Below are 27,235 nucleotides of genomic sequence, written 5' to 3' on the forward strand. Positions count from 1 at the left end.
TTAAAATTTAGCCCAAGATATGGGTTGGCTCCAACTTGACTAACCTCTCATGAACTTTGCCCTTCTCATCTCCCAGGGTAACTGTGACAGTTCGGACGTTGTGCAGGTCGAATCCTGGGTCGTACTGATGGAAGTCGGAGGTCACCCAGCCCACCCAAACACTGCTGGGCTCCTGACCGGGGAAGATCCGCACAGAGTAGTAGTGCTGCACAGAAAGAGAGGCGCAATCAAGTCTGGTTAAACTGCATCACCCCTCATCCCAGTTCTGTTCCCAAAGAGCTTCACAACACGGATTATGAAACACAAAATTAAGACATGTAATTGGGGGGAAAACCATATTCAGGTGCAGGGGTTAAACATAATTTGCTAGAAACCAGAGACCTGAATGACAACGCAAATACATTCATATTATATAACAAATGTATTGACTGAACTGTAACACTTTTCTAGGACCTGTAGACCTGTACCATGTGTTCATTCTAACTGTTTGTAATATACGTATAATATTTCATTTCAAAACCATCTTGTGCGTAGGGTTGGGTACCGTTTCGGTAACGATAGCAGTACCTCAAATTCCGATGCTGGTACCCAACTGTACCTTTTTTCAGTAATTCCAAACCTATATACAGACCATCTTGTTATTTATTTAGAAAATTTTACACACCACACAAAATACAACACCTCCTTCTCCCCAAATAAAATTATTAATTTCTTACACTGCACTGACACTTTTATCCTTACATTTGTATCTTATTCTATTTTAGCCTGTTTTTATTTTCTAATTGCTCTTTAATGTTTTATGTAAGCATTTCATTCCATCCGCACCTCTGCGTGTGTGTGTGGATTAGATGCAGAGAGGACAGGTAAGCTTACACTTACAGGTACCCAATTTTGGCAATGTTTGATTTAGCACGAATCGGTCCTCAGTAGTACCGAAGTACCTTACTTGTGCATCTTTCACCTTACTGGCTCTCTTGGAGTGCGGCGCTGCATCAGTAACATGTATATTGCATGTGAGTGTTTTGTGAATTCTTTTTTGTATTGTCTTACAGTAGAGGCTTGCATGAGGAATTCATATTCATCTCTGTCATCAGCCATCACTTCCTCTGACAGACGAGCCGATGATGGACAGCTGTTGTCTGGCTTGTTTCTCTTCAACAGAAACCTGGTAGATCAGATGCTTGGTTTAAATATAACGTTTAAAAATAGTGATCAAACACAGTGACAAAAGGGTGAAAAAACTTTTTTAAACTGTTGTTATGAGAAAATGGGGTTAACCGTTGCTTGAGTTTGGAGGGCTTCTCCTGGTTATGATCTTTGTGGTTGTTGAATTCGTCTCTCTCCGGTCCATTGGGACCATTGGGACCGTGAGAAGACTTCATCAGGACCTCAAAGTCTGACACAGTTTCAAAGTCCTCCAGCTCCTGCAGAAACAGACACACCACACATATTCTCAATCATACATCCAACCCGACACACATACACTTGCAGGTAAATGTGAGCAGTACATTGTGAAGGATATCAGATTATACACTAAAAGGGCGCCTGGTTGGCACACCTGAGGCTCAATCCTTGCTGCAGCGGCCGCAGGTTCGATTCTGACCTGCGGCCCTTTGTTGCATGTCATTCCTCCTTTCTCTACCCCTTTCCTGTCTTCAGCTGTCCTATCTAATATAGGCCTAAAATGCCCAAATCAAATCTTTAACAAAAAAAGAACATTCTGCTTGGGCAATGGAGGGACCTGCCACACAGCAGATGGATTGCATTGAGTGTTACACACCGAGGATCTGTCAATCAGTGTCAGTATACTGTATCTATCTGTCTGACATAGTGTATGTGCGTGTGTATGAGTACATGTCTGTGTGTTTGTGGTACTGTTACCCTCTTTGATGAGAAGAGGCTGTCGTTAGGTGTGGATCTGGAAAAGGATTCTGCACACTCTATGGGCATGCTCAGTCTGTAGAAGGTAATGTCAGTGTAACTGTTCTGGGAGCCAAAGGACCTCTGAGTGACCTTTAGGCAAGGACAGGACTCCACTGTCCCATCTATCCTCGTCACCTGAAAAAGAAGGAAAAATCCAAAAACATTAGTTCTGTGTGTACTGTCAATGTTTTAGCCCGTCTCAAATTTCCCGTCTTTTCAGACAAAAACCTATTTAGAAATGTCTTAAAATGTGTCTGAAGGGTGTGTTACATTTCAGTCCAGATCTCAGGCCAATGCCCTGGGAGTTCTACTAAAATGCGATAGCAGATTCTCGCAGGTGCGAGCTACGGGGCTCTGTATGGCAGGTGACTCCCCTCACCTCTATGTGTTGGTGGTTGGGGGGGACAGGAACAAACTGAGGCAGCCTCTTGCTGAGCCACATGGTGACGTCCCGGTTCATGTTGACAGCAAACGGTTCGTAGCCTTCCTGCAGGCCGCAGATGGTGAAGTACTTCAGAGTGCTGACGTCTTTACCGTAGTTCATTTTCCCCACCTGACAAACACCCAGACTGGACACTGGGATAAAACCTGGAGACGGACAGAAAAAAATCGAAACTCAAATACTAAGATGAAGCTTTTTGTGCATTACTACTAGGGCTGTCAATCGATTAAAATATTTAATCGCGATTGATCGCGTGATTGTCCATAGTTAACTCCCGTTTAAATTCGAATGTATTTTTTATCTGTTCTAAATGTACTTTGAAAGGGATATTTTTCACGTTTGTAATGCTGTTGTAATCAACATGGGAGCGGACAACTATGCCTGCTTTATGCAAATGTTTATCATTATTGCATCAATCCAAAACAATGACAATACTGTCTATAATATTATCCAGCATAACCGCAAAGGTAATGTATGCTCTAAAAATATGCTGAAAAACATAATATGGCTAACTCAAACCCCATCAAGTACCAACCGATGGCCATATTGACCTGAATGTAACATTACTTGGTAATAATAATAATAATAATAATAATAATAATAATTTAAGCAGCTCAACACCACAACACAAAACAATGGACCTGATGTATAGTAACAATCACATTGTACAAGTACATTGGTCAGCTAAATGTAACAATGTAATGTAGCTATATCATTGTTTTTAACCTCATAGATTGCGTGTGTGTGTGTCCTTGTGTGTGTGTGTGTTAATAATGGTGTTAAAAAGAAATTTGCGGTCGTTGTTATTATTACTCAGTATTATCGCGTTCATTTTGATGGCCCTAATTACTATGTCTAACACTATCCATAGAGGAACCTTTTATGCATCTCAATATTCTCCTGATTGTTTGTTTGTATTGTTTATTAAGGATCCCCATTTGTCATCACTGTAGTAAAGACTATTCTTCCTGGGGTCCCACACAAGACAAACATAAACAAATATTATAAAGCAAAATACATATTGTTATATGAAATAAAATATATAGTAAAAAAAAAAGAAAAAGAAAGAAAGAAAGAAAGAAGACAACAGATCAATTAAGACATTAAGCGATCACTTCTGAAAATGTTATAAAAGAACTGATTGACAATTACATATTACACAGCTGACTGCAGGCACGACCAATGTCCTTTCATCTTGGAAAAATGTTCAGACAAATCTGCCCTTGCATCAAAGGACCAGACTTACAGAGACAAGCTTCATCACTAATAATATCAAGCAGGTAGTGACCTCCTTCGTCTATAATTGGCATGACTCTTGCTTCAAAGGGTTTTCAACAGAACCAGAGGAAAAGGATTCCAACTAGGGAGCCTTGTTGTTAGGCATGGCTACAAAGTAATGCAGTGTTAAAGCAGGGAATATGCAGTAAACCTGAAGTGAAATTATTTACCATTTAAGACCTAATTTAAGATCATTTTAATACATTTTAAGACCTCATCACCAAGAATTCAAGAATTGCATCGCCTAATTTGTCAGACACCTGGTCTTATATGAAATCCACAATGTCGAGCCAAAACAGCACAACTTAGTGGACATTCATACAGCCTGCATTGGCCGTCAGACGGTACGCCAAAAACGCAGGTCTTTCCATTCATTCTGAATGTGGGTAGTGCGTTAAGCTGCGGCGGGGTTTGCAGCAGGGGGGACACACAAAAAAACCTAGGAGGCCTGCGGCGAAAAGTTGAGACTGACTCAACATTTGAAGAAACGCAACCCCACGTCACGCTGCGGTGGCCAATCCTGTAACCGGAGATCAGACTTGTCGGTGTGTTTTGAGGCGCTGTGAGCGTCCCGTACAGGAAACAGGAAACATCACTGCCTCTATCGCCGCCACACGAACCAAAATCACTGAACTGGCCAGGAGTTTGTGCAACAGCTGAATGTTTCCAAACAACAGAGCACAGTCAATCTGTCTCGCTTGTGTCTTTTCTTTTACTTTCTCCGTGAAGCTGCCTTCAAGTGCAGTCGGAAACGTCGAGATCTACAGTATACAGTCTGACGGAAAACAGTAGTTGTGAAATATAAAGTCTACCTGTGCTATATTGAGGGGTTTGAAGAACACAACAGGAGTCACACAAATGGGCCGTTTCATTGACACTCCCCCCGTCGCTCAATCTTGCTACAAATGGCAGGATCGCGGTTTCCCCCTGTCTGAATGCAGCCTCATCAGCTGGCAACAGTTTTTGATCCCAACAAAGTGGAAGCATATTCAGCAGAACTTATTTTAGAGCTACCAAGATTTTCATCCCGTTATTTTAGCCAGGAAGACACAATTTGACCTGCCAAGAAATGCATGACCCCCCCCCCCCTCCCCCCCTCAGTCCAGGTGTCAAATGCGTTCAATTTACACAGACAAGCTAAAGTCAAAAGAAAGCGGTTTGCCATTGCCAACCGCTATAGCAGGCTAACTTATTCTTTTTCTATGGTCAATGCACAGTAGGGCTGTTGGAACGAATTCCGAAAGTCGAATATAATTCAAATAGTAAAAAAAATCAATACTATTTGAATGCTGAAATTACTATTTGAATGTGATTTTTTTTAGAAATAGGTTGGCTAACGTTAGCTAATCTCCCTCTTCTCATGTCACGTCTGATGAACAATAAGTTACGGGGTTGAGAAACACAAGGCATTGTGATCTAACGTTTACGTACCGAGTTACGTTAGTGGAGGGGGGAGTGACAGACAGAAATCGGAAGAAGGATGGGAAAGAGTTTTAACACGACTTTAAAATCGACATCCACCGAGGAAAAATGCTTATGTTATCATTAGTTAGCTCGTTCTGGTTTCCTAACTGCGTTGCGAGTTATAGGAGCTTAGCTGGGAGCTTCATGGACACAGCTAAAGTTAATGTTAGCTGCCCTACAGCTGTCACAGTTAGCTTCCACTTCATCTATTACCTTCTAACAGCTGGATTCTCAGTAACAAGACAATCTTCAAGAAACAGGTTGCTTATAACACTATTGTTAGTGTTACTTAGTTTATGACAAATCATTTCAGCTGTGCTTTCTAACATGATGTCATTGTGCTAACCGAGCACCGTAAGTGTAAGTGCCTTCACTACACTTGTTAGATAATGTTTCATCACAGAGTTCTCTGTTGATTTGTGTTTGTCGCTGTGTGCTCGTGGTGGAAAATAATGTAAACGGCGTGCCAGAAATGCAATGCGCCGTGACGTAGATCCCCTTAAGGCCAGGCTGATGTTGAAAGTCCCTCTAGTGGACAGAACGTGTAACAACAACCACATGCTTATAGTGGCATTGACAATGCATAAGCCTAGAGTAGTGTAGTACATATTTATAACAGGTTGCATACGAGCATTAAATATTTAATAATAAAATAATAATAATAAATAATAAAAAAAGATAACAAATGGAATTTGAATGGTATTATAGAGGAAGACTGACAGCTCTAATGCACAGTGTTGAGCGCCATTTTCTTTTGAACTAGTCAAATGACCATGGCAAACAGTTCAATGTCCATTTTACTGTCATTCTATTTCTATTGTTAAGCCTTGCGGTTATTTTCAGAGACGGGCCTCAGCCATGGTTCAAACTCCTTGTCATCCAAGCATTTAAGCGAAAACATTTTTGCCCATTTGCCCATTAGCCAGGTGATGCTAATGATACGAAAAAGCAGGAGTCAGTGAGCACACTAACATCCTTTTCAGATGACGTCAAATCCAGCTGGATGACATAAATAAACTACACAGAATCCTACATACAACCTCTTTGGATAAAATATACATTTTTAAAACAAGATGTAATACTTTGGAAAATAGTGTTTAAAACTTTAAAGGTGCAATATGTAATATATTTACTGTATTTTTTACTGGATGCTGCGTTCTCAACCTGACAACCTCTGTGAACTTTGAGTCTGGGGAGAAGGGGCCCGGGGGAGAAGACTCTCTCCAGTATTTAGAATTCCGACTACAGTAACTATTTTAAACACTAGTTGTCAGTATTACATTTTGCACATTTAATCATTTTTAAGGGCTTTCATTTTCACTAAATTGATTTATCAACTACTTGTAATGTTGTGTATGGTGTGTGTGTGTGTGTGTGTGTGTGTGTGTGTGTGTGTGTGTGTGTGTGTGTTGTCACCTTCACCAACTTCAAAGTCCTTAAAGGCCAGCTCAGATCCCGAGTCATCCAGCAGCACTTCTCCATTAAGTGTGAACATCATGGTTTGTTCGTTGAGATCCACCATGCAGCCCACCACGTCCCCTGTCTGCCAGGCACGCCCAAAGTGCTCATTACCCTGGTGCCAGCGCTGGACCTAAGAAAAAAGACATTTCCACATTTTATGACTCATTTGGACTAATAAAAAAAAAAAATGCTTCTACTGCAGTGCCAAGAAACTGAAAAAATGGAATGTGTAGAGCAAAGAAAAATCCAGCCACCTTGAAGCCATCAAAGACAAAAGCCTGGTCATCTGATCCCAGCTCCTGGTCTGGGAGGCATCCTGGCCTGGCCCAGCCCACCCTCATCTCTCCTGCAGTCAATACCTGGAGGAGAAGCAGGAACCAGGTGATATCCAGTTTAGGAACAGTAAAAAAAACAGCAAAAGCTCAGTGTGATAACTTGGCCATAGCTGCACCCTGCAGGCATATATATATATATATATATATATATATATATATATATATATATATTGGAATCACCTGTTTCTTCTTTCTTTCAAAAATAACTATTTCAACAGAGAAAAAAAACAGTATAATTCAGACACTAAATATATTAATTTAGATTTGAAATAGTTTTGGCCCCAAAAGAAGAAGAATTTAATTATTCAAACTTCCATTTAGTCTAGGTCCCCACAGTGTTGCAGGGGGAGAATACCGTTGGAACATGGATTTTGAATTAGTTTTCCAGTCCAGAAATGCGTAAGTGACCCTCGATCATTACTGAACCACAACGGTGCAATTGGGCTCTAAATCCTTTGGGCCCTCTGCAGTCTTCTCAGTGGTTAGATTGAAGAGGTTTAAACTGTGATTTGTCAGTCTATAGTATGTTCCACCTGATATTCCATAAGTGCTAACCCTAGACTAACCTTCTGTTTCTATTGTGAAGTTTGAAGAAGAGCTTTGCTAAAGCAATATGTTGCCTGTTATAGGCTGCATTATTGTGCCCTTAACAATGAAACCTGTGCTTGTGAAACCCATTCCTCTTTAAATCTGCACACATTATGATGCTAAGCTTCCAGTTTCTTTTACCAATGACTGCTGATTTGGTGAACTGGTGCTCAGAGGGATATTTGTCTCTTTCAGTTGTCAGTCTGGTTAAACCATTGTACAGCGTTTTGTTCTTCATGTACAAAACAAACCCTTCATACAAAATAACATCTATTTAAAATAAAGGACTTTCTGCAACCTGACAGAATGAAAGACCATTTAAACATAGAGTAGATCTGTCAGCCATCTGACTGTACCCAATCAAGCTTTTGTGGCCAGAGATTCCAAACTTTTGAACAGTAGTATATATTTCAGAGCATTATCATATCTCTCATCATGTCTCTTCTTACCTCCAGCTCAAAGTACCACTTCCCTGCGTTAACACAGTAGGTTTTTTCTGCTCTGAAAATGCGGAACCTCTCAGTAGATATGTTGCTAGGGTCAGATTGAGCTGCTGGATGAGAAGAAGGTGGTGGGGGGGGTATGGTTATGGGTACATTATCATGGAACCAATAGCATCTTATCATCACATGTTATACTTTAGTATAAGGACGGTTGTCATTTTTGCCCCCAACAATTATTATACAAAATGTACAAATATTCCTAAAAAAGACAAGTAATTGAATGACTGAATGAATGATACAATGAAGGGTATGTATTGTACCATGGTCCTGGTCAGGAGCTTCCAGGTTGTATCCATATCCCAGCAGAGTCCTCACGGCCTCTCTCAGACTGTCTTTGTTGGACTTCTTGGTTCTCTCATCCAAGAGAATGTAGGGGACCAGACGAGGGTTTCTACGACTCTTCACGTCCTCAGAAGAGAAAGAGGCCAGAAGAATATAAACTAAATAACCAATTTCTTTATAGGAATGCAGTGTTAGGTGAGGATAGTGAAACAGTAGTGCTTGCCCGTTCCTCATTACCATCACTGAGCAAGACACGTTCAACCCCTATAGCTCCAGTGGAGCAGCAAATAAACGGAAAAAAAAAATTAGTTTTCTTTGTGCATGGAGAAAACCATTGGTTCTAGTCAGCCAACTGGTTGGATCTTCGGCGTTATCCACGAGCCACTCTGAACTACCAAATGGTGATATAGCCGCTGAAGGAAAAACAGGGAACCTACGTTTGACTATTTAGACTCAGGATTCCTCCCCACCAAGATGGCATGGCTGTGATTGGCCCAATACAGTAGCTGTAGGTGTTTTTGTCAGAGTGTCCCTCTGTGAATTGGGCACCAACAACAAAAAAACATACACAGGACAGATAGGGATTGAATGACAGTAACCAGTGACCACAGCTGCCATCCTGATGTGTGCACACTTCACTACATCTGTGGACCAGTCATCTAACTGTCAAACTGCCCCTCAACAACTGACATTCAGAGATACAGGTAGGGCTGGGTATCGTTCAAAAATGTTTGATACCAATACCGTGACTTTGATACCGGTTCCTAAATTATACTTTTTTCGGGGGGTGTCTAACTGTGTGTCAATCACTGCTCATGCAAACACATTCATTCTCCCTTGTGGAGGGAGGTGCTTAGGAGACTGTTTTGGGCTTTAGCAGAAAGGTGAGGGACTGTTGTTGATGTTCAAATTTTTGGCTAAGTCCTGGATCTTTGCAATCCTACCTACAGCACATTTAAGACAGCCAATCAACAGCATTATTAGATCTTGGCTCGCTGACTCTGATGAAATTTACTCCTTAGGTATTGAAATTGGCATTTTTTGATACTCAATACTTTAGAGGCAAATCGGTCGGTGCCTAAAAAGTATGGAATTCGGTACCCAGCCCTAGATACAGGAAACACAAAGTCATCACTCTCTGTCCCACACACAGTGCTCAGTATTTACCAACAGTCTCTCCTACCTACCTGTTGGATGCCATAGGTCCAGCCCTGGCGGATGCGATCCCTTGCCCAGACGTTGTGTGCGTTCTCAGCCAGTTTGTCCACCATGGCTTCCTGGGTGGAGGTCAGTTTGATGTGACTCAGGTCCAGAGGAGCAGGCTTATAACCACCGGACAACTCATAGCTGCACAGATAGAGTTGAATCAGGGAATCTTAAGCTAGCCAGCTGCTCAACAACCTTTATAGACTGATGTCTAAAAGCCTCTGGTGATCTCCTCATCCAAATATCCTTTTTGTTCTGCCCTATTAATCATTTCATTAAATGTCCCCTTTGTCCCCATCATTGGATCATCATGTAAGTATCATTCTGCATCATGTCCCTGTTGACTTGTGGCATAATTTTTTTAGGTGGAGGTGACTTACGTTGGTGACAGTTTCATGCTCTTGACTTTCTCTACAGCGTGTTCATCTGCTAGGCCAACATGGCAACCCAACGCCAGGAGAGTTCTGCAACACACACAAACACACACACACATGATCAAACATGTAATTTAGTGTTCAGGTGTTTGATAATGACCCAAACACGTTACCATTAACCATACTCCTTTATGGACCGAATCACCGTGACATCGCACTAACACAAAAATCACATCTGGGTAGACAAATGACTTGATTTGATATGTGATATCGTCAAACTTGTTTATTTCTGTTGTCATTTTCAGCCATAACTGTATATTTAAAGATACTGTATATAGTTTAACACAGAGGTCTGACTTATCTCACGTTTCTGCTGTGCTTATATTCTGTCCTGTGTTGATTTGCTAGCGTCTTGGATAAACCAAATCTAGCGTTACAAACCGGTCGGTGTCATTTTCTTAAGCCTGTTGCCCAACAGGTAAATTAGCACTCCAAGCTAACGTTAGTGAAAGTGTTGACATACTGTATGAAAGCATCAAACATGCATTTTAGATGAAGGAGATGCGAGTATATCCAGTTGTTCCCCGTCCCAGTTTGCTTCAAACTACATTGTATGTACGGGACGCAGCAGTTTTCGACCCAGAAGTTTTTGTAAACAAACATTTTGATTGGGTCTATACTGCTTGGATACATACTTAGTGAGTTAACTGCCTAGTCTACAGAAGGAATCTTAGAGATTTTACTAATAGAGATGCACCGATTAGAACTTCCTAGGCCGATTCCGATTTACGATTTTCTTTGAGTTTGACCTGCCGATACCGATTTTAGCCGATTCCGATTTCATTTTTTCGAACCACTTTACAGCACACACAAATATTTATTTTCTATCTTTTCTTAAATAGAACATTTTACATTTTGCATAGAACATTTTTTTAACAGATAATGGATCACTATAAAATATAACTATATAAATTACTCCTGGTGTGGGAAATTCACACACATCTAAAGAGCAATGTTAGAACCATTTCCTTCTTTTCACATCCAATAACCAACTTTATATAATAAATATAGCCTTGTAGTATAAAGATATTTCTCAAAACACACACGCAGGCCTGTTTGAACGTCAACAGTAACGTTACCTGAAAACATAAACGTCACCACTCATTTTACACACAGTTTAGCAACAAACTAAATGCTGGGGGAAGATTACTACGTTTTTAATGTTGGTGTGGAGCGGTATATGCACCCCCACTAACCTGGAAAGCGTTTTAAACAGTAACGTTAATACAGCGGGTCGGAGGAATACAGTCTCTTTTTTTTTTTAACACAGCGTCTCTTGCAGCGTCAGAGGCAGAGGGACAGTCACCGCAGCGTTTGCTAACGTTAGCTTCTTGTCTCATCTGGGGTCTGATCAACAGCAAAAATTCATCAAAAGTCAGTGTGCCCAACGCTATTTTCCAATAAACTGTAGCTGTCATATTTCACGGGACCCGCGGTTTTCATGTTCCACTTATTGAGCCTCAGAGGGGAGAGAGAGAACGGCTGAGATCCGAGCAGACTGCTCTGCAGAGCAGTGTATAATTACAACTTTATAACATTTCATGAACAGCTGATTGAGCGGCGGTGCGCTGATCTTGCGCGATGTTAATCATGCGGCGCCCGAGTGCATTTGACCGGCATAAAATCGGCATAAGTCAGACTGACCGGCCGGTCACCGGTCATGGCCGAGCACGTGAAAATCGGCCGATTCCGGTCATTGGCCGTTCAATCGGTGCATCTCTATTTACTAATGTACAGTATGAACAGATCGTGTTCTCAATGGGCTCAATGGTGTCACAGATAAATATTGGATCTAAATGTCATATCTTATGTTGCTCACTGCACTGATGCATTACTTGAGAGTCTCCAGAGACATCTGTAAGTTGTAGCTTCTTTCTTGTTCAGGAAGCTTGGAGAACTCCACCAGACAGGGGTGTTGCCGCTTGTTATCATCTCGCACCTGAAACACACAGCCACACATAACAAAGCAAAGGTTAGGACAGTAAGGAAGTCTGTTGCTTGGCACCCTTTGATGTCAGGGAACAGAGAACCCTGGGACACCTGGACGCATCAAGTTATAGAACTGGAGTTTCATCCATGTAACTTCCATTTTTTAAGAGCTCTGCTCTTGAACAGGTATCACTGGCTGCTTGGGATGTGATGTGTAATATCTGAATTAGTCTATATCGACGATGTTTTATTTACCGATTGCTGCCGGATGTCCCTATTTTCGGCCGGATGTCCGTCCCCTTCCTCTTTCTTTGTGTTGGCGTTCTAACCTCTGGTGGATTTGTGAGGACTATGGTTAACTGCTCCTCAGATCTCTGCAGGGTAAATCCAGACAGCTAGCTAGACTATCTGTCTAATCTGAGTTTTCTCTCACACGACTAAAACTACTTTTGAACGTACATGTTCCACCAAAACAAGTTCCTTCCTGAGGCTATTTAGCAGAGGTACCGTGGCTCCGTCCGGCGTTTAGTGCCACCCAAGACGATTGTTATTGGTTTAGAGAAATGCCAATAAACCAGATCACTTTTCTCCCATCCTGGAATACTGTGTGGACTAGCCAGACCTTCATCCGCAGTGCTGTGGACAGGGGTCTGGCAATGCAAGAGTATATCTGAATATACTGCAAGAAGTCCCAGGCCCAGCTCCCAGCTGGGCAACAAGTGAGGAACCTCCTGGTTATTTGGGCATTGCCCAAATAACTGAATGAGCCACTAAAGTGGATATGAATGACTGACTGGAATTTGATATGACTGCAGAGCACGGAAAACTCTGTGTTTATAGAAAGATTGAATGACCTTGGGTTGAAAGACTAGGTTAGGTTGAAGCTCTGCCAACTACCATTCAGCCTCCGTCTGTTGGGGGGGTGGTGTTGAACACCTGTAGTGGTAGATAATGAAAATGAACAGAATCTCACAGAGGCAACTGTGGCGATTCTAAAAGGTGGCGTCGCCCCACATCAGGACGGGGAGGTTAAGTTTCTGTTGTCACTGACTGTACGAGACGCATCTAAGACGGCTAGAGCCTGGGTCAGTCTGAGGTTCCTGTCTGTAAAAAGGACGTTTTTCCTCGCCACTGTCGCACCAAATGCTTGCTCGTGGGAAATTGTTGGGTCTTTGTAAATTATAGAGTGTGGTCTAGACCTACTCTATTTGTTAAGTGTCCTGAGATAACTACTGTTGTGATTTGACACTATAAATAAAATTGAATTGAATTGCCAAGCCCCTTTAAATACATGTAGCTAAGTAGGCTGCTCAGTTCTGTCATTTCATTCAGACATTACAGCCCATTTACAGAAAGAGCCACGTTTGGCAGCTGGTGCGATGTCGCTGCTGGAAAACAGCAATGTGTTGACAACGTTAACGATACGATTTAAAATAATTTTTTATCATATTACAATTATGCAGTCTACTTTATATGGTCTAGCAGTGACCAAGCATTAAATGACAGGACTTTAAGTTGGACTTGTTTGAGTCCTGTTTGCTCACATGCTGTATTTAAAGATGCTACACATTATTTTATTCATCCACAAAGCTGGCATAAAAGTCTATAATATAACAGCTGGTCTGGTACTGTGATTGTACGGTACACTTTTTTTTCCTCTTTTCCTCTCACGGTGAACAGGAAAAATGATTTATGTAGACTGATCTGACATGTGAAGAATCTCATTAATGAGATCATGTTTAATTTATCCTAATCTTTTGAGCGTAGAAGATGATACTTACATGAGAAATTTACAACAGCTCTTAATCAGTGAAACAAGACCTGCAATTAATTTATCTCTCTGAATGTTTAACTTTGTGCAGCCTTTACATTCATCTGTCGGCATTCAATTCAGTGTTGAAAGTGACCTGCGATGACTTTTACATAAAAGTGACTCGGGCGCTTATTCAAACATGAGACAAACATGCTGAATTGTCATCAGATTATGTAAAGAGGAACATGTGTGAAAGGGGCTTATAATCAATCAAAATTCAAATACAATATTGAGCTGTTTGTCTGATACTCACAGCACCATAGGTCCAGCCCAGTTCTATCTTGTTCATCACCCACAGTTCATGGATGTTTTCTGCAAGCTTCTCCCTGATCCTCTCCAAGTGAGGTGGCAGCACAATCTACACACACAATAAACACACAACACAGAACACACATACACACACACACACACACACACACACACACACACACACACACACACACACACACACACACAGAAAAACCAACAATGAACAATCATTTTGGACATTGCTCTTCTGCTTCAGTCTGGTTAGTTTTGCTCCACAAAAAGAGACTGTTGTGTTTGGTATGAAATAAAACATTCTTCGGGAAAGTGGCATCAAAACAGATTTTGGAAAAGGACATTTAGCATTTTAAACTGTTGATAAATAAATCTAAATAAGGTCATGAAGCAGGATGAAATACCATGTCATAGTAATGAAATACAAAGTAATTAAAAATGTATTGATTTATTTCATTGTTATATTATATATAATTTCTCTATTTATTCATAGGATTGTTTATTTAAAAATGTCCTATTTTTACAATATAGCACACTCCTGTAAGATGGTAATAACCCTGGCAGTGGTCTGTACCTGGCTGGTGTCCACAGGTGTGGGGGTGAATGCTGCCTGGCTCAAGGTGATGGTGGGACCCAGCAGGTCTCTGGCTGCAGTCTGGTCCTGACTGGCCTCCAGCTTCAGCTTCTCCCTGGGCAGCACCGCCTCATAGCAAGGGGCGTAACCTGGAGGAGGGAGGAACTTAAACTCCCCATGACGACCCCCGAGGAGGAAACGCACCCTGCAGTGTGACAGGTGACAGGAGGAGGAATCAATAGGAGACATTATGGTTTAGAGGGTATGATTTCAACATGGAAAAAATACTTATGTCCTTTCCTGAACATCAAAGGAAACAAGTCTGTACCACCACAAAACCCAGCTTGTTAATTAAATGGCATTAGATATTGTTTGTCAGTATGGCTGCTCAGATTTCAGCAAGTAGAGTTATACAGGTAAAAGTTATATATATATATATATATATATATATATATATATATATATGTAAAATATTTATAGTTAAATAGGCACAAATACTACAAACAAATGCATTTTATTTTGGTGTTTGGAAGTTCAAGAAGTGTCCTTTAGAAGTCCATTTCTTTTATTCTTACTACTTCTAGTCTTTATTCAACTGAATAATTACTGTTGCCTTTTTCATTTTGCAGGCTTACTTGTATCCATATGTTCAATAAGTATTGTAAAATATGTTATCTTTAATTGTGGAACACTGAACTTCCATTCTAAAAAGTGTTCTAAAAAGACGTACAGTACATATTCAAACCAATATACAATGAAGTTATTCTACTGTAGGAGGAGGGAAACAGCATCCTGTGTATTTTAGCAAGAAATAAGCTTTTTCATTTTAAATCTGGCCAGTCAGTCAAAGAGGTTGCAGCTGATTTTTATTATATACTGTAGTGTTACTTGAACTACAAAAATATGAGAGAAGTGAAAGCATTTTTTTTGGCCTCATGTAAAGGTGACTCTCTGCTCTGCCGTTTATAAACTTTTATGGTTATATGTTGGATGGTGAGACAAAATATACTCAGGTTTTCTCTGACATGAAGGGGGCAGACAGGGTGTGAACTGTTTTCAGTAAAGCACTGACTTGACTCCTGCAGAGAAGCTGGCCACAGGAAAGAAGAGGCCGTCAGAGTTGAAGTTCTCAAACATGCCTTGAACCGGCTGGCCGTTGATCCTGAAGGAGATACTGGGCACGCTGAGGTCCAGGCAGCAGCTCACCACATCCTCTGCTCTCAGAAGATGCTGATTGGGTGAGCTAACAGTCCGTGCAATGCAGCCTGCACAGTGAGGACAGAGTTTCAGTTTGGTTTGAGTTTAACTTTTTAAATGTCTGCAATAACAAGTCACCCAAATCCACATCGGTGCTGTCAACACATCCGGGACCGTACTTCTGTTCTTCACCAGGGATCGACCCATACTGGTTTTTCAAGGACGATACCGATTATTAGTAGGTAATGAAACCGATAACCGATATTTGGAACTGATATGCATATACAGTGAAAATGAAAATCTTTAAGTCAAAATTAAGATTTTCAAATGTTACAAACTACAACACAAAACTGTGTTTAAATGCTTTGAGCAATTATTTAATATAGTAGAAACTTGGGGTGGGGGTGAGTGAAACTGAAGCAGAGGGACAGACACAGAGCTGTAGCAGAGCCAAAGAAGAAGACTTTTTAATTAGCGGCCAGGGCCGATAATCTGTCTATCCTTATTCTTCACAATAAAAGACGTGCTTCACCAACTCCAAATGAGGCACTAAAAGCTTCTTCATTTCCACTTTGAATGTAAAGTGATTCTGTCGCCCAAGCGTTCTTACTGCTTTGTTTCATCAAAGTCCCTTTCATATACTAATTAGACAAAATTAAAAAAGAAAATTCACACACAATCTTAGATTCTAAGATGTACGTTAATTAATTCTTTTTGTACTTCGGGGGCGATCGCTCAGCATAAGCACTGAGAAAAGACAGGAAACTGCATCAGACCGGAGGAGTCAGGATATGGCCAACAGCTGCGAACGGTGTCTGAACATGGACACATGCCAATTACAGCCAATGGTTTTCATGATATGTTGTCTAATTATTTGAAAATGTGTACAGTAGCTTGTCCTATCTTAAGATGTACACATACTATTTAGATAAAATTATATAGAATATAGAACCAGTCGTACCTAGTTTTATTACCATCCTCTCTCAACACATACACACACACACACACACACACACACTTTATTAGTGGTGTTCACAGAATTGAAAAATTTCATTAAATTCAATGGCAAATATTATGGTGCAAACCCGCCTGATCAACCACGTAAGCGCGCACACACACACACACACACACACACACACACACACACACACACACACACACACACACACACACACACCTCACCTGACCAGAGATGGAGCCCATCAAAGCCATAGGAGTAGAGGTCATCACCCACCCCATTGCCCCCCCAGCCCTCGCCCGCTGGGGTAGGGTGCGTAGCCATTGGTGTTGGCCCAGCCCACCCTGAGGTGAGAAGCCTCTGCTGTGACGAACGGCAGCGCCTGATCCACAATCAGCTCGTAGTACCACTTCCTGTACTGAGCAGAGCCGTCACTGACACCCAGGAAGATGTTGGGACGCATGCTGTCGGGAAGACGAAGCAGAGGAGAGACTGTCAATCATCTATCTGAAGATAGATTTTCAGTGAATGACAACTTCTGTGCATTCTGAACATTGAAAGACTTTTTTTTTCCACATTTGAAGCTTCTATTGAGGTTTTCGAATGAAGCTTTGAAGTGATCACCCTAAAAATATAAAAATAAACAATCCTCAAACAAAATCCTCAATTTGAATAATTGTTTTATTAAATCAATTTTATCTTTTTTTAATTTATAACGACTTAACTAATTTACTACAGTATTGTTAGAGCCGAAATAGATTTTCTGTTATTGTGGTTATATAAATGAGAATGGGCATAAGCCCTTTGAAATGACATACTGTAATTTAGTGCTGACAGTAAATGTTTTTTTCATCATCATTGAGATATTATCATTGGTGATAAACACATCACAAAAGATTGCCTGAAAACACGACGAATAAGAAAAATACAGATAGCTTTATTTATCCCCGAAGGGAAATTCAGTTTCTACAGTCCACCGAAAATACAAATACAAATGCACATTCATACGGCCAGTCATCAACAACAGAGGTGGCACAATAAAAAGGCATATGAGAAAGTGCAAGATCCAGAAATATACAAGAAAAAAAAAAGAATTACATAACAACTGAATGAAGACCATAAAGTGCACTAAAATGAGACAAATAAAAAAAAAAAATTGATAAAGTGACAAATTTATTGCACAGTGCAATTAGAGATGGCCTGATATCATTTTTTGCTTCCCGATACAGATTCCGATACCTGAACTTGCGTATCGGCCGAAACCAAGTACCGATCTGATACCGGTGTGTCATATATTTTATTATGTTTTAACAACTGTATACTACTATCCCTGTATGGATGTGATATGATTTCTATCTCTGTTGTCGGTCTGGCTCAGGTGAAACATGAACAAACACAAACAATGAATGCCCCAGAACTTTCTTTTATTCTCCAGTTTGACAGTCAGTTAGAACGGAAAAAGAACATAAATAAACTACTTTAACGTAGATTTTCTTCAGGGCTTTATTACGTGGTATTGGATCGGTGCATAAACTCCAGCACTTCCCGATTCTGATACCAGCGTTTTAGGCAGTATCGGAGCCGATACCGATACTGGTATCGGTATCGGAACATCTCTAATTGCAATACATTTGTGCATGAGGTTTGTGCAAAACACGTCATTCAAGACAGCTACTCTGCATTCAGCAGCTTAACTGCAGAGGGAATGAATGATTTGGAGTAACGGTTAGTCTTTCTGGGAGGCAGCAGATGGCGCATCCTGAAGGCATTAGTGTTAACTCACTGGACAAAATATGGTCATGATTAATAATACGTTTTGCCTTTTGAGAACACATTTCTCCCAGAGAGAGTTTAAGTCGCTCTGATGGGCTCCAATGATTTTGAGAAACGATATTATTCAGGCCGTTTCTGTCCTTCACAGAAACCGTTAAACCAGATGAATGAAAACGTTAACAAGCTCTCAATATAAGACAGGTAAACAGTACACAGGATCGATCTACACACACCAAAAGAGTTGATTTTACACAGTAAACAAAATATCTGCCGTCCTTTTTAGATGGCCACTGGGCTAAAACTTTGTTAGGCTGCTGCCTCCCCCCTGCACCCACACACACACACACACACACACACACACACACACTGAGCAAAGTCAGCGGACAGCAGATGGACAGGCCGCGGTGGAAACGGTGAAGTAAAGTGAAGATAGCTCGAGTAGAAGACAACTACGCTCATTACTGTGAGTAAGTGCAATAAAACCTATGAAAGTAAAAAGCCAATACTTAGCAAGTTGTGACAAGCTAAAATGAAAGCTGTCTGTATGTAGTCTTACTGTTCATCTTAGCTTGCCACATTCATCTGGCAAATTCATGTAAACGTAGCTGCTGGCTGAGACGGACCAGCCCCCTCCTCCACATGGCTAATTAATATGCACGTCAATGATAGTGACATCTGTTGATATCTGTGACTAATAAATATTTTGTCATGAATATGATTTAGTTTACTGACATTGTAGAGTGAGATATTAATGAGTTTATATAGTGACTTTGCTTTTGTAAACATTACTGTAGCTGCTCTACAAACAACATTTAGCCGAGTTATAGTTAAAATATTCAATGCTAATCAAGTTGTGAATTTAAAGAAAATCATGCTGATACGCACACTTCAATATTTGTTTATTTATCTGAAGTCATATCGTCATTGCAATGTTGAACAATGTTATCACACATGGCAATGGGGTGGGTGATAACCGCACAGCCCCCATTAGCCTCTTTTTGTGGATGGCTAGCAGGAGAGCAGACCGTTTTTTGACCGCAGTGAATGGTGTTTTTGAAAAGGCTAAACGAATATTTAGTTAGTTTAGTTGAGTTAGATAAAAACATAACATTTTTCAATACATTTGGCTTTTGAACTTCAACAACAACAACAACAACAATATAATAATATTTGTTTATTTGTAATTTCTCAGCATTTACATACATTAAAAATGTGTCCTTTGCATTTAACCCATCCTATACATAGGAGCAGTGGGCAGCCGCAGTGCAGCGCCCACAGTTTAAACAGAATAAATAGACATGCAAAATAAAACTGTCGATCAAATGTTGATTTTGGATAAAGCTTTGAAGCTTTAAACTATTCAGTACAGCCCAATCTTAAAACCACAATATTTGCCATTGAATTTAATGTACTGTAATTTCTCAGTTCTGTGAACACCACTAATTAAATCAAGTGTGTCTGTGTGTGCGCGCGAGGTGTGTGGTGTGTGTGTGTGTGTGTGTGTGTGTGTGTGTATACCTGCTTACGTGGTTGATCAGGCGGGTCTGCAGTAACAGATCTCTTCCTGGCAGCAGGTTGTCACAGATGAGGTGCTGGTTGGAGCGGACTGCCACGCCGTGACACACACACAGTGAACACAACACATCTAGAACCTAGACAGTACACACATGCCAGATAATGTCAGTGTTGTAAATATATTATTGTTACAGTATGAAAACACACACACACACACACACAGACTGAACTGCAAGATTCTTTATAGATTTGATTGGACAGGCATCAGCTCTTTTTTTTTCTTTGCCTTGAGACATATCTTGGTGTTATCTCACCCTTCTCAGTGAGTGCCCTCCAGGAATTTCTTAAAATGTATTCCACTTAAGGAATTTAAAACAAAGTTAAGATGAGAAAAAGTGTCTTAATATTTAAAGCCCTGCTTCTGGCACTCTTGTTCATCCAGCACAGCTTCAGGTCCCGCCCACAGATTCACACACAATTATCCATAATAATAATAATAATAATAATAATAATAATAATACATTTTATTTCATAGCAGTCAAGGACACCTTACAGTTAGAACAAGCAAAAATACAGTTAAAAAGGCAAATATAATTAAAACAAACATTTAAAAATTGAGATAGCGAATTAAAAGAAAGAGTGGAGTTATATGGGGTAGGCCTTTAGGAATAGGTGAGTTTTGAGGGAGGTTTTAAATCAGTTTTCCATGTGGATTGTTTGCACATAACTTTTCTTTTTTATTATTATTATTATTATTATTTTTTTTTAGGGCATTTTCAGCCTTTATTGACATGAAAGGGGAGAGAGAGGGGGAACGACATCTAGCAAAGGGCCGCAGGTCGGAGCTGTACCCAGGCCCGCTGCGCCGAGGAGCAAACCTCCACACATGGGCGCCCGCTCCACCAACTGAGCTATCCGGGCGCCCGCACATAACTTTTCTAACTGATTTCAAAGTGTATAATGGAAGCTTGTACATGTGTAAAACTTTTGTTTTATATAAAGACATACTGACCATGTATACCTATAAGAATAAAGTAAGTGCCTGTACCTTGTAGTTGCGTCCATGCTTGTCCAGCAAAGATATAATGGATTTGATGTGTCCCTCTTTGATTATGTTGAGTGCCTCAGGGCTCTCCACCAGAACACAGTGAAGCACCTCCAGTATACCTAAAAATACAAAAAATCTATAGTAAGAATGACTACAAATGAACAGAAAGCATTCAAAACCAGGGGCCGCATTCACAAATGATCCGGAGGCTAAAAGTAGCTCCTAACTGATGCAAAACTCCTACGCTTTTGTTCAAAGAGTAATTCACAAAGAATTATAGACACTCCTGAGTCACTGAGACCTGCTTACAGTCAGTCAGCTGTGCACCTCATTGTGTTGACATTTGGGGTAAATACAATCATAGTGGACTTTTAAAAGCAAGCATGTGAAGGAGAACGAGTAGATAAGGATCCAGTCAGCTAACCTGAAAAGCAATTCAATAACACTGGACATGAAGGTTTAACAACGCTGCACTCTGGAAAAATACAGTTTGCACAGCTGATGAACCTGGAATATTTTAACCTTCATTGTCAGAATTATAAAACTAATCAACTCATCAAGACAGATTTTGTTTGGATTTGTTTTCTGCAATAAATGTTTTTTTTTTTAATATTCAGTGCAATGACCATGAGTTATTTCACCTGCTGTTGTGTCGTTAGAAAACAGAAATTGCACTGTGTGATTCCAACTAGGCCTGTAACAACTATTAAATAATTGTCTAACCAAAATCTTTTTTTAATTAGTAACGTTACCGTAAATGACGCTGTAGCGGACATGGCCGTCATTATTATGCTAACGTAGTTCCAAAGGGATTTGAGCTTTTATTTTTCTAATCTGTACAGAACAACTTGTTTGCTAACGTCTGCCAAGGTCCTAAGGGGTATGACTGTTGATGGTAATTGTTGATGTTGTTTAGATATGCCAAATTGTAATTATATAAGTGATTATTGGTCGGACTGTTGAGCTAAAGCTAGGCTAGCGCCAGCTGTCACTTGTTGCCATAGCAACTCCAAACACCCTGGGCTGTAGCCGTCTAAAGCCAGAGAAATTAAACACGCTGTTTTTTGTTTATAATTGATGCTTTGTTTTTTATTGAAGGGAATAAATGTTCTATTTGAATTTTTTTGGTTAATTTAAGCCAAAACTACAATGTTTTCTGATAATAAAGAGGGGTGGTTTACTTCGTAGGCTTTGAACCTTTGTATGTGGGTCACATAACAGTGATATATAACAAAAGATGTATCCTGGGATTTATTTAAACTTTAATTTGTTTAAATAAATAAATAAATAATGTATTATTTCAATAAAGGGACAATTATATTGTTAATCGCAATTATTTCTGAGACAATTAATTGTCCAGCAAAATTTTAAATTGTTACAGGCCTAATTCCAACATTATTACTTTATGGTGATCAGTGATCAATTGTATATTGTGACTCTGATTAAAGACAAGCTGACCTACCAGATGAGGCCTCCAGTCGCTCCAGTCTGCTAATCAGCCAGTCCAAAGAACCGGAAAACTGAGCACAGTTCTTCCTGTTTCCTCTGATCAGAGCAGCTGGGAGGAGACATGACTTAAGCTTTTATGTGACAGTAAACCACAATACTGTAGACACAACTTTTCTTACTATTTTATTTTAACCTAATCTTTCCATTGAGTCAATTCATCTCTTTGTATAATATGAATATACCTGTGTGTGTGTGTGTGTGTGTGTGTGTGTGTGTGTGTGTGGTGTGTGTGTGTGTGTGTGTGTGTGTGTGTGTGTGTATATGCGTTTGTGTGTATGCATGTGTGTGTATGTGTTTGCATGTGTGTGTGTGTATGCTTGTGTGTGTGTGTATGCATGTGTGTGTATGCATTTGTGTGTATGCGTGTGTGTATGGTGTGTGTGTACTGTGTGTGTGTCTGTGTGTGTGTGTGTACGTGTGTGTGTGTATCGTGTGTGTGTGTATTGTGTGTGTGTTTGCGTGTGTGTGTATATGCGTTTGTGTGTATGCATGTGTGTGTATGTGTTTGCATGTGTGTGTGTGTATGCTTGTGTGTGTGTGTATGCATGTGTGTGTATGCATTTGTGTGTATGCGTGTGTGTGTGTATGGTTGTGTGTGTGTGTATGCGTGTGTGTGTCTCTGTGTGTGTGTGTATGCGTGTGTGTGTGTGTGTGTGTGTGTGTGTATGTGTGTGTGTGTTTCGTGTGTGTGTGTGTGTGCGTGCGTGAGTACCCAGTAGTTGGTAGAGAGAGTTGAGGATGGAGCTCCAGGCCTTTCCTGCCTCCCTTCCTACTGCCTCAGCAAAATGAGCTGCACTGCTGTAGACGTGAAGACGATCAATACATTCCAATACCAGGCTGATCATTCCCTACAGACACAGAGGTTGTTGGTTTTAGTGGTGTATTCATCTGCATTCAGATAATTAGAATCAAATATAGTGGACAATAGAGATAGACAGTGAATGGCAGTAGGCTTTAACTGTTAACACTGTAAAGGCACAGCTGCAGAGAGATAGGCTGCATTCCAACTTGACACATTTGCAGTCTTGAGTACTTTCTCAAGGCAACGAAAGACACATAAGTAAACTTCAAATTAGCCCATATTGTTATCTCTCAAAAAAACTGATTTGACAGAAACTACCGTGCAGATGCTTTTGATTTTACATTGGAGCTATTTTTACGGAAAAAAAACTATGGCATGTACGACATGTACTACATGTTTATGTCAACTGTATGCTTGAGGATGTAGCATTGTCACAGTACAATGGAACAACCATTGGTTGACGGTGTCCTCTCATCCATCATGCAAATGTACACTACAGAACTAGGAGAAAAACAATGGCTAACAAAATACAATTTTGAGGGGCCAAAAAATAAAATGATTATACAGTACTGGAACGGTAGGGTAAAATTGCAAAGAACTTAAAATTAAACATGTTTATGTGTGAAAGATTTTAAATTTTGATTAAAATGACTGAAGAACTATAGATGGAGGTTATCAACAAAACAGCGGGAAAAAAATGCCATGGGGAACAAATTATATGGCTTTGAGTTAAATCTAACCAGTGACTGATGACAAAATCACAGTTGAACAGTTAATTGTTTTACCTGAGAAATCAATCTGTAACCACACACACACACACACACACACACACACACACACACACACACACACACACACACACACACACACACACACACACACACACACACACACACACACACACACACACACACACACACACACACACACACACACACACACACACACTACCTCTTCCTGAAAGAGGTTCTGCCGATTCTTCAGAGCTCTCAGTCGGTTCTGCTTGTCTTCATGTTCTAGGTGATCTCCAGGTGGTTGAAAGTAGCCAATGAGATCCTGCAGACTCAGACTGACCGAATCTATTGGTAGATCGAGAGTGGAGCTCTTTCCCTTTTTCCTTAGTGTGTCCAGACCCCTGCATCACACAGAGTAGAGGACGTCAGTCCCTGTCTTTACAAAGTCTTAAGTTCTCACTGTTACTCTTGTGATCACTTCTGCTGTACTGCTGTTGTTTATACCTGATACAAGCTGCAACTACTGATTGTGATGACTGATACCTTAAATGTTTGTGCATTGGGATTTGCTCTTTTTAGTCAATGTTATGTGTAGTTGGCTGAAATAACATTTTATTTCTGCAGTGTGTATTTGTTCAGAATGACGATGCGTTCAGGCTGCTGGCTCTCACTGTGTTCAGACTGAGTTTGTTGGTTGTGACAAGCTTGTGAGGTTGAGCTGATTGTTTATGCACACCTCACATCAATTTAAATTGCTTGTATACAGTATAGTCCAAAAGATGTGAAAGAGATGTGAAAAAGATTTTCCGCACAAAAACATTATAATAATGCAGATTCAGTATATCTACAATGCATCTAATAAAATGTCAGAAAATCTGCTCACTAGAAAAATCTTCAATTGGGACATTTTTGCATGAACATCACTGGTAAAATCTCTTTTTGTATGTTGATTTATCTTTATTTTTTACAAAATGTTACAGGGTGATATTTAGGAAACAGCAAAAAAAGTCCTCATGTAATAGAAAGAAATGGTACAGTACAAACCTAAACTATGAAAAAAAAAAATTTGTTTAGGATCTATAAAGGTCATAGATCATGATTTAGGTCCATTTCATGTATTACTGCACATTATATGATGACTTAAAGATTGTACTTTTTAATAAAATGTCCTTCATTTGAGGTGAGTTCTTCTGTTTGGATGTTTGTCATTTTTTAAACTTGACTTTTAAGAAGGGAACCTTTTTTGTGACAGACTTTTTTTTTGTAGTTTGCAATGTGTTGTAAGGGGTTATGTTCTTTTCCGACAAATGTTGTTTCTGCAGTAGTACGTGTGGTCTGATAAGTTATAAAGTCCATGGTTGGGCACTTGACATGACGCATTTAACAACACTGTACTCTATGGAGACTGCATGGGGCCTGATCAATATATTGACAAACTGTAATGTTGGTGTGTATTGAGATGTGAATCACATGTCACATGTCTAGTTTGATGATAGTGCAGCTCAGTGTTGGGAGAGATATTTATTTGAGGGATTTGCAGAAATTCTGCTCATAATAAATGCTGCTACTCAAAGCTGAGTATTTACATTAGAGATGTCCCGATCCTGATCACAGTATCGGATCAGAGCCGATTTTGGCATTGTTTTAACTGATCGGGGGTGGGCATTTACCCCATTACCTTACTCTGATCATTGCCATCCGCATGTAGTGATGGCTGCCTTTAATCACACACGCCCTGCTCCACAAACCCACCGCCAGACTGCCTGGATACCGGCACTTTCAAACCAAAATGGGCGTGGCCACCCACCAGTGTCTGTTCAGAGAGAGTCTCGTAGCTTTCCAGCCATTGGCAACATCTTAAAAAGTCCTTTCTTTGTTCTTTCTTAGTCACCCGATTTTTACAGAAGCGGATAATTGCAATTCTCCACACTTCTTCCATGATTCTAGCAGGAAACCAGTTTACAGGCTGTTATTCCAAGGAGCCGACATCGGTAAACACATAAGAAAATCAATTACAAGTACAAGAGGCGTCACTAAGTTTAGTTTTATCAAAGATTGACTATTAAACGCAAGAGGCGCCACTAAATGTAGTTTTCATTGGCCAGCGGGGAAACAGTTTATTTTTTGGATGGGGGTTTGTGGGGATCCTAAAGAGAACTGTTTTGGTGTTGAGAGAAAAAAAGCTGAAGACATATTTTAGTTACTTAGTTTACTTAGTTGTTTTTGAACAACAACAAAACGGTGTGCAGCTCTATTATCTCAACAAATACAAGTATCTGATCGGGACTCGGTATAGGCAGATATTAATATTTATTCATTCATATTTAAAAAATCTGATTGGGGGGATCAAAAAAGCTGATCGGGACATCCCTAATTTACATGTCTTTTATATGAGGATGTTGAATCTATTGTGGTTCATTGCATTAGTATACAGGACACATATACCTGACAGGGCTTACAATTGCAACATACTTGTTGCTTACTCTGCAATATCCTGACGGCAGTAGTATGTTTGCTGCACACAGCAATAGCAGATGCTGAGACTTCAAACAGGTATACAGCTGCTTGTTGCTTTACATAAATAAGACAAGGCTACTCTGCAGGATCCTGCAACATTTTCACTGAAGGAGCCAGCTCCAGTTCTCTCTTAAAGGGCATTATAAGCAGAATGCAGCATGCTTGCTGCTTCACATACACTGGGTACATAAAGTGCAGCAATTAAGTTACTATCATTGCCTTACCTCGTGTTCACTCAAGAGCAGCCAGCATTTCCCCTGAGCTTAATTTTCGCTACCATTTAAAGGAAATTACAAAAGGTTTCTTCAGGTACAGTCATGTTATGTCGCCACATGACCACTGAGTGAGCGGAACTTAGCTAACATGCAAGGTGAATTGTGTGTGTGTGTGTGTGTGTGTGTATGTGTGTGCGTGTGCATGAGTGCGTAATCCACCTGATGAAGAGGTTGAACAAAAACACAGTACTGCGGATGACTCTGGCAGTGCGACTCTCCTCATGTTGTGACCGAGACAGCGTCAGCCCGTCGTCCATGTGACCCTCATGGTGCATGATGGCCTGAAATGAGAAGACCTCTACTCTTAATATCACAATGAATCAATCCAAATACAGCATTTTCATAAGACACTGAAATAGTTACTAGCGAGACTATTATGTAAAACCAGAGCTGTACTGAGCGAAATCAAAAAGT

General features: G+C 40.2%; 1 protein-coding gene across 1 annotated transcript in view; it reads right to left on the bottom strand.

Annotated features, from left to right (window-relative positions):
• ryr2a (ryanodine receptor 2a (cardiac)) overlaps positions 1-27,235 on the bottom strand; it is a 270,453-nt gene that overhangs the window by 138,396 nt on the left and 104,822 nt on the right. Inside the window, 23 exon segments of the mRNA XM_039787778.1 lie at positions 45-205; positions 1,051-1,165; positions 1,279-1,424; positions 1,882-2,058; positions 2,303-2,511; positions 6,524-6,698; positions 6,823-6,927; positions 7,941-8,041; positions 8,255-8,402; positions 9,464-9,623; positions 9,863-9,946; positions 11,752-11,855; positions 13,912-14,016; positions 14,494-14,698; positions 15,566-15,758; positions 16,873-16,952; positions 16,954-17,112; positions 19,940-20,073; positions 20,985-21,103; positions 22,447-22,542; positions 23,206-23,341; positions 24,247-24,430; positions 26,981-27,102. Of these exon segments, the coding sequence (XP_039643712.1) occupies positions 45-205; positions 1,051-1,165; positions 1,279-1,424; positions 1,882-2,058; positions 2,303-2,511; positions 6,524-6,698; positions 6,823-6,927; positions 7,941-8,041; positions 8,255-8,402; positions 9,464-9,623; positions 9,863-9,946; positions 11,752-11,855; positions 13,912-14,016; positions 14,494-14,698; positions 15,566-15,758; positions 16,873-16,952; positions 16,954-17,112; positions 19,940-20,073; positions 20,985-21,103; positions 22,447-22,542; positions 23,206-23,341; positions 24,247-24,430; positions 26,981-27,102 (3,218 nt within the window).

This window comes from Perca fluviatilis, chromosome 21 (genome assembly GCF_010015445.1).
Source record: "Perca fluviatilis chromosome 21, GENO_Pfluv_1.0, whole genome shotgun sequence".
NCBI classification, from domain to species: Eukaryota; Metazoa; Chordata; class Actinopteri; order Perciformes; family Percidae; genus Perca; species Perca fluviatilis.